Source organism: Semicossyphus pulcher, unplaced genomic scaffold (assembly GCF_022749685.1).
Source record: "Semicossyphus pulcher isolate SPU_LCO1_2020_fin unplaced genomic scaffold, fSemPul1.0.p SCAF_8, whole genome shotgun sequence".
Lineage (NCBI taxonomy): Eukaryota > Metazoa > Chordata > Actinopteri > Labriformes > Labridae > Semicossyphus > Semicossyphus pulcher.
Window position 1 is genome coordinate 877,501 of NW_027211759.1, and position 7,500 is coordinate 885,000.

Sequence of the window (7,500 nt, forward strand, 5' to 3'; positions counted from 1 at the left end):
ACCCTCTGCCTGCTGGGAGGAGCTGGCACTGGTCCTGATCCGGGTCCAGAACTCTTCTCCTGGACAGGCTTGGTGATCCGGTTTTTGCTCCTCTTCATCACCTGCTGCTCCTTCTGCTGCCACTTCTTACTGGCTGACTGCAGAGCGAGGAGACGCAGCTGCAGCTCCGACAGCTCCTCCTCCTCCACCTTCACCAGCGGCTGATGGGAGAACAGAGACACACACGGTTAGATCTGATGTTAGATTTATATGACGTGTGTGTGTCTGCAAACACGCGATGTTGACATCAGCTCACCTTGTCCAGAGAGACGGTGGAGTCCTCGCTGGAGGCCGACGACTCTCTGACACACAAACACGTCTTCTTCTCTGCGTCCGTTTCCTCTCTGCAGCCCGGACACATGGTCGTCGTCGTCGTCTTCGATTCCTCTTCATTAGCTCTCTGCTCTCCGTCTGCTCCATCCTGTCCTGTTGGCTCTTCTACGCCTGCTGACACACAGGAAACTATTACTGTAATATGTGGTATCTATCGGAGATAAACGCAGTACAATCTGACCGTTTCAAACTGAAATCTTACATCATCTGTATGGTCTTACACTGTGAATTTAAAAGCGTACGTGTGCGACACACACGTCTCTCACAGAGGAAACATGGAATTATTTCCTCTCTGTGAATCAAACGTGAACCAATAAGATAAACCTGAAGAAACCCCGCCCCTTCTACTCACCCTCCTTCTCAGCCCCGCCTCCTGCCTTATTTTGCTCCACCCACTTCCTCTTCAGCTCGTCTAGGTCAGAAGGGGTGGGGAGTTTCTGACGGAGAGGTTTGATGTTGAACGCTTGGAATACTTTCTTCTCAGCAGACTCCAGCTCAGGTGGTTCCTCTGGTCCTGGTCCTGGTTTGGTCTCTGTAATACTGGCAGTGTGAGAGTCTAGTGTGTGGTCTCTGGCAGGAGAAGCTTCAGGCTCCAGAGCCATGGTCTCCTCTTTGCGGATGCACTCGAGCTCCAGCTGGATCTGTTTGTATTTGGACAGCAGGTCCTCAAAGGACTCGTCAACACTCGAGTCCGGTTTGGACACGCTGTGAGCCGCTTTCCTCGCCTGAGGCCGGCCCACGGACTTCTCTGAGGTCACATGGTTAGAAACAACAACTCATACTTCATATGCACAAATAACTAATACTCTGCACATGAATGGCTCCATGAACTGATTCATTGTTTAAAATCTCTCTCATTAAATACTGATGAACTCAGGCTTCTTCTTCATCCTGCAGCAGTGAAACAGGCTGTAATGGCTGCAACATAATCCTTGATGGGTCAAAGGTCATCCACTAAAAGTTCTTGTTGTTTCCACTGACAGGCTCAGATTGTTCTTCTAAGTGTGTGACAACATGACAGAAAGGATCCCTACAGAGATAGACCTTTTTGTTACAGAGGAAGATGATTGTTTTAACCACACGCAGACGTTACATCGCTCTCTGCACACACACCAGACTCCATTCAGAAAAACACTGATTTAAGCTCTCAGGACACAGGAGCTGCTGCTCTATTTGTTAGTTTGTTTGTGTTATTTTGTGAATTTGGGGTTTAAAACGTTTAGTTCTCATCCAACAAAACACAATAACTGGCTAAGTTTGCAGAAAATAGGAGCCAGGTTTAGAACATCATTAAACACTAAATGCACTGATCAATGACACCACCTGGACTGTGTGATTCACCACAGAATTATTCATGAGAACACAGAGAGAAGAAGAGGAGACAGGAAGCTGGCTTCTCAGCAAGATTACGTCATCGTTTATAGGTTTCGTTTCCCCCTGTTTCAGAACTTCACACAGCAGCTGTGTCATGTGATCCACATCAGTCATGACGGTGTGATTTGAACAGAACCTGGACTCGGTGCAGCAGGTGTGACTGGACCTACACGCTGTTAAATTACAGGATTTAAACCAGACAACCACTAAGGACCTAAGTTTGCACATTTATATATAAACTATATAATATAATGGACCTACACGTCCCTTCAAACAAGAAGTAGGAGCTCAGTAACAGATCCATCTGCCTGATCAGTTCCCAGGTTTAGAAACTGTCAGTCCCTGCTGAGCTGTAATTCCATCACAGCCCTCTGATGAACGACTGTGTGTTTATGAGTAATAATAATTACAGGTAGCAGTAAAGGATACGTTTTCTCTGGGGGGACTCTTTCTGAATGCCGTGACTCTCTGCGGGCCCGTACCGGCCGAGGGGGCCTCGGGGATTTCCTCCCCCGCGATTCCCTCGGTTCCAGTTTCCCCGTCCTCCATTCGGCATGCCCCGATGTCTGAACCGGCCAAGGGCTCCGTGGCTCCGCTCCCAGAAGCTGCTCCTCGGGCTCGGCTCTCCGTGAGGACCGAGTCCCGGCGGAGGAAGCAGCGGAGGAGGAGGGGAGGAAGCGGGAGGCCGGTCGGGCCCGCTCGGCCCGCACTGCTGCCGGTGGCTCGGGGGGAAAGGTCCGCGGTTGTAGGGCATGAGGAGGCGGAAGTCTGGCGGCTGGAGGCCCAGGTGTGGCGGCATGTTGTGCGGGTGTTGGTGAGGTTTTCTTGGCCGCGAAGGAGCCCCGCCACGGGGCCTGTTACCCTCCCCCCGCCGGATCGGCACACTGTCCTCGGCTTCATCGTCGCATATCTCTCCGTCCTCGAGCTCGCCCTCCTCTCTGGGAGAACGATTCTTTGCGTTTAAATCCATGTTTTCATACAATCTAAACTCTCCGTCAGCTCGCTGCAGGCTGTAAACTCATCGGACGGTAAAGACAGAGTTCATGTGGACTTTTTAACAGAACAGTTGATATGAAATGATTCAGCTCTGACGGTTAGCTCACCGCTAGCTACTGCGCTGCTGATCTCGTTTAACTCTCGCGACGCGACGAGACTTTTTTTTTCCAAACCTTTATTAAACATTGTTAATTAACAAATCGGCATTAAAGTGGATAAACACACTTTATATAACATTAATTTCATCACAAATATCAATAATTAAATGTAAGTTACTTTAAGGTGGTTAATTAAGAAAGAGCATGTGTATATATAATGTTTTTAAATGTCAGAATTTACAGTGCAATACATTTATAATATTACAACACAACATTTCAACATCTTTGTTTTGCATGAAAACAAAACGTAACAACATATTTGTAACATTTGTAACTAAATACTAATGGAAAGCTTAAGAGGATTGCCATTAGGCCTATAAAAAAGAGCACACATTACACGTTATTAAATCAAACCTTTCTCGTAAGAATTTATTTCACAGATGAATATTGGTAATTGTTTGAAATGAACTTCCTTAACACAAACTAACTAACAAATAGAGGCAGAGAAACCCATTCTTTCCCTCATGTACAAAGTAAAATGTATCTAACCATAAACTCAACAAGAGATGGAAAGCAGCCCAGACAGAGGGACATTTATTTTTCTTTCTGAAGGTTAATGTTTGACAGGTGAGGTAAAGGCCCGACATTAATATCATTTTTTAAGGAGAGATTTAAACAGAAAGAAAATATAAAACAATGAATAAAGAAAAATACTTACAATACAAATGAAAGAAACTAGCTCTAACTTACACGGTACAAGAAAAAAATATCAAGATAATACAGTTAAATGCAATTTAGTTGTCCACTTAGAGTAAAGGTAGAAGGGTTATAAGGGTGAATTGAAAAAGGGTTATTTTTGGTTGGTTTTTGAACTGTGAAAGAGGACACATGACGCATTATTTCGCCTGTAAAGGTTAACCCTGAAATGAGGGAAACTCTGAGTTTCCTATCTCAGAGTAGATCAACTCAGAGTTCAGGGTTAGACTCAGAGTTTGTTGAACCTGCTTTGTGAAACGGACCCCTGAGATAGGAAACTCTGAGTTTTCGGTTCCAGAACAGCTGATCAGAGTTAGTTCAATCAACTCTGAGCAGGTTCAGCCGGAGTTAAGTGCGTGCACGCTGACTGTAAAAAGCCAGCATTAATGGAGCCTCGACACCACGATTCACCATGGCAACGGTACACAAAAAGAGGTCCTCCTACGTCACACCAGCGGAGCTCGAAATCTTCACGCGGACGTTCAGCGAATACGAGCATGTTTTTAGAAACGTAAAGTAACACGGCTGCAGCTGCAAAAGAGAGAAGCGGCGTGGGAAGAAACTGCTGCTCGAGTAAATTTGCAAGTTTGAACTGGTCTATTTATTTAATACTTAATCACGACCGGAAGCTAAAATGTATATTAATTTAGGAGCAATGCAGCGGGAGAAAAACGTAAATGGAAGCACTTCAATCAGATTTTAAATATGAAACAGATTAAATATCATTCAGTGGCTGTTTTAATGTGCATCAGCTTTATCCCTAACATGATGCTGACTTCACATACATTATAATTCATGTTGATTAAACTGAATGTGTTAGTTTAAAAAAAAAAAAATCCAGTAACTAACGGCGTCTTATCTGAGCGCTCTCAGCAGTGGTGGTGGGAAATCTACACATGATGACTTTGACGCAGATTTGTCTTTTGATTTTTTTTATCATAATTATAAAAGACTTTTGCAAAGCGGTCAGAGCAGCACAGAGACGCAACGTTTCTTCTTTTAATTCGGTAACCGCTCAAACACACGCGTGAGACGGGCTGAATGAACGAGGAAGTAATGAGGGTTTTATATTCTAGAGGGAGGAGACAGAGCGAAGCTCTGAGTGTCCTGAAGAAAACCTGCTCACGACCAGGTGAGGTTCATAGAGTCTGTTACTACGGTAACTGACCGAGAGCTTAAGTTACCTCTCTCTGTGAAACAGGCTAGAGTTACCCCTCTTTCTCTGGTTTGAGTTACCTCCCTTTGTGAAACGGAAAACTCAGAGTTTCCCTCATTTCAGGTTTAACAGACTCAGAGTTTTCAATAAACCTGCTTTGTGAAACGGACCCCAGGTGTAATTTAAACCTTCTCAAACTCAACAGCAACAAATCAGAAATCCTCATCATCGGTCCCAAATCACTCATCACACCCTGCCCCGACTTCGCCCTTTGTATTGATGGCTCCACTGTTCCTGCTTCCAACCACATCTGCAACCTTGGTGTCATTTTCGATCAATCTCTCTCCTTTGAACATCACGTCAACTCCATCACCAAAACTGCTTTCTTCCATCTGAAAAACATGGCCGTCTTCGCCCCTCCCTCACCTTCTCAGCTGCTGAAACACTCATTCACGCCTTCATCACCTCAGGACTGGACTATTGCGACAGCATTCTTTATGGCACGTCCTCCACAATCCTCAATCCCGTCTGCTCACCCACTGTCGCACCAGAGACCACACACCCCCTGTCCTACAGCACCTCAACTGGCTTCCCATCCAATTCAAAATCCTACTAATCACCTACACGGCCTTTCACAATCTTGACCCCTACTACCTCACTGACATCCTTCTCCAATACACTCCCACCCGCAACCTAAGCTCTACTGATGCCAGCCTCCTCACCCCTCTCACCCGACCCAAACACCGGACCTTGGGGGACAGAGCCTTTTGCATTGCTGCCCCCGCCCTGTGGAACTGTCTCCCAAAACACCACAGAACCTCTCCCTCACTTCCTTCCTTTAAAACCGCACTCAAAACCCATCTATTTAACTTTGCTTTTAACCTATGATCTCCTAATTTTAAACTTTCTCTTACCTTTACATACATATTATATTTAACTTTACATTTGTGTAGACTTAGACTTAGACTTAGACTCAACTTTATTGATCCCTTTGGGATGACTCCCTCTGGGAAATTCAGTCAGAGGGAGTCATCCCAAAGGGATCAATAAAGTTGAGTCTAAGTCTAAGTACTGATTGTTTTTGCTTTTAATGTATTTGCCATTGTGGCTTCTGTTCTTTCTTTCATGTAAAGTGCCTTTGAGTACCTTTTAAAGCGCTATATAAATAAAATATATTATTATTAATGATTAAAAACTATAGCGACGTGCAGGATATTGGTGCAAAAGCTTACTTAGATCTATACAGAGCACACTTCAAAAACAGATATCTTTCTGAGAACAAGGGAAATTATGTTTGTTAAATGTTGGAATTGAAGAAAAGCTTCCGAAGTCCGAAGTTCCAACACCTTCTATGCTGCTTCTCTGCTGTCTGATAGCACTTGTTTTCTCTATTGGTTGTTTTATTAATAAATAAAACTGCATCTGTGTTAGCGATGAGCATCAGCACACAGTAACTGACTGTAACCGAGCTGCACACACTAAATACCATCTAATAATATATTCATATTTTTCTTTGTAAGAGCTTACAACAGAATTCAAGAAAATTCAAGCAAGCAGTGCGCTTGCGCAAAGCTCTCCACCGGAAGCTGAGTTGTCAGTTTTGTTTTGGTAGCTGACAGGCACGTGAGCTGCTGTCGTCATCAGGAGAGAGCGGCGACATGGCGGCGGATTCTGTGATCAAGGTAAAAACATGTAAACATTATTAATCTTTAAAAAGTCTGTCAGATTGTGATATTTATAACTTTTATGTCGATTAAATAACCGTGTCAGTCAGAGTTTACAGCTCCGTGCTTACCGCAGCTCAATCAGCAAACCAGCTGATGAGTTAGCTAAAGTTAGCTAGCGTTAGCCGTTGTGGTAGCTGTACTATAGCCACAACGACATCATCAACTCAAAGCAGGAGCACGAGGACATGCCACGATGCTGGCACCACAGTCTGCTGTGAGCTGTGCAGAGCTCTGTCTATATATTTAGTTTCCCGTTGGCTCTTTTATGACATGCTAAACGTTAACATTAGCATCTTCCTAACGAAGCTAGCTGTCGGTTGTTTGGGCCCCAGAGAAGTATCTGAGCTGGTCACAGTCAGCTCATAAACTACCAGACTATGTTGGTAGATAAATAAATGAACAGAATAATTCACTCATTCATTCTGTCAGGTCACATCACTACAATCTGCTGCCAGAGTTAAGTTAGCTAAATGCTAACGTTAGCAGAGTAGCACACAAAGTTCTGTATCGGATTTGGTATCAAAACAACACTTCAAACCTCCGGAGGATGATCCACACTACACACAGACATGTCACTGTGTGTGCTGGTCAACCTTATGTAGATCCACTTTGTTTATATCTTCTGTTAACGTCGACTCACTGAGATAAACACCCAACTGTCCTATAAACAACATCATTACATCACTTCCGGCTGCTCTGCAGGTTTCTACAGAGCCCTCAAAGACTCCTCAAACACCTGGATGAGCAAGTATTCTGTTTCCTACAAACACAGATGGAAGCTGAAACGACACAAACTGTTTTATTTGGTCACATTCATGTTTATTTCTGTGATCTCGGAACTTTGACTGAATGATTTTATATATTCTTTCTTTTGTTTTACACAATGAGCAAAGACATTATTAACAGACATTTCAGTATAAAATACAGTCACAGCTCGTACAGGCTCCAGTTCATGTTGCAGCAGGCAGGATATTTTTCATTCAGACGTTCAAAGAGTCTTCAGACATCATCACTGTGTGCG

At 44.0% G+C, this 7,500-nt stretch overlaps 2 protein-coding genes across 3 annotated transcripts in view; one reads left to right on the forward strand and one right to left on the reverse strand.

Annotated features, from left to right (window-relative positions):
- LOC138612815 (zinc finger C3H1 domain-containing protein-like) overlaps positions 1-2,839 on the reverse strand; it is a 35,655-nt gene extending 32,816 nt beyond the window's left edge. Inside the window, exons 1-4 of the mRNA XM_069686274.1 lie at positions 2,176-2,839; positions 725-1,120; positions 296-483; positions 1-200 (exon numbers count right to left, since the gene is read on the reverse strand). The exon at positions 1-200 is cut by the window's left edge and continues 284 nt beyond it. Coding sequence (XP_069542375.1) covers positions 1-200; positions 296-483; positions 725-1,120; positions 2,176-2,716 — 1,325 coding nt within the window. The 5' untranslated portion in view covers positions 2,717-2,839. The remainder of the gene's footprint in view (positions 201-295; positions 484-724; positions 1,121-2,175) is intronic.
- Positions 2,840-6,370: 3,531 nt separating this feature from the next.
- Positions 6,371-7,500, forward strand: part of tbc1d15 (TBC1 domain family, member 15) — an 18,989-nt gene continuing 17,859 nt past the window's right edge. For both annotated transcript variants that reach the window (XM_069686349.1, XM_069686351.1), the window contains exon 1: positions 6,371-6,434. In XM_069686349.1, the coding sequence (XP_069542450.1) occupies positions 6,411-6,434 (24 nt within the window). In that variant the 5' untranslated portion in view covers positions 6,371-6,410. The remainder of the gene's footprint in view (positions 6,435-7,500) is intronic.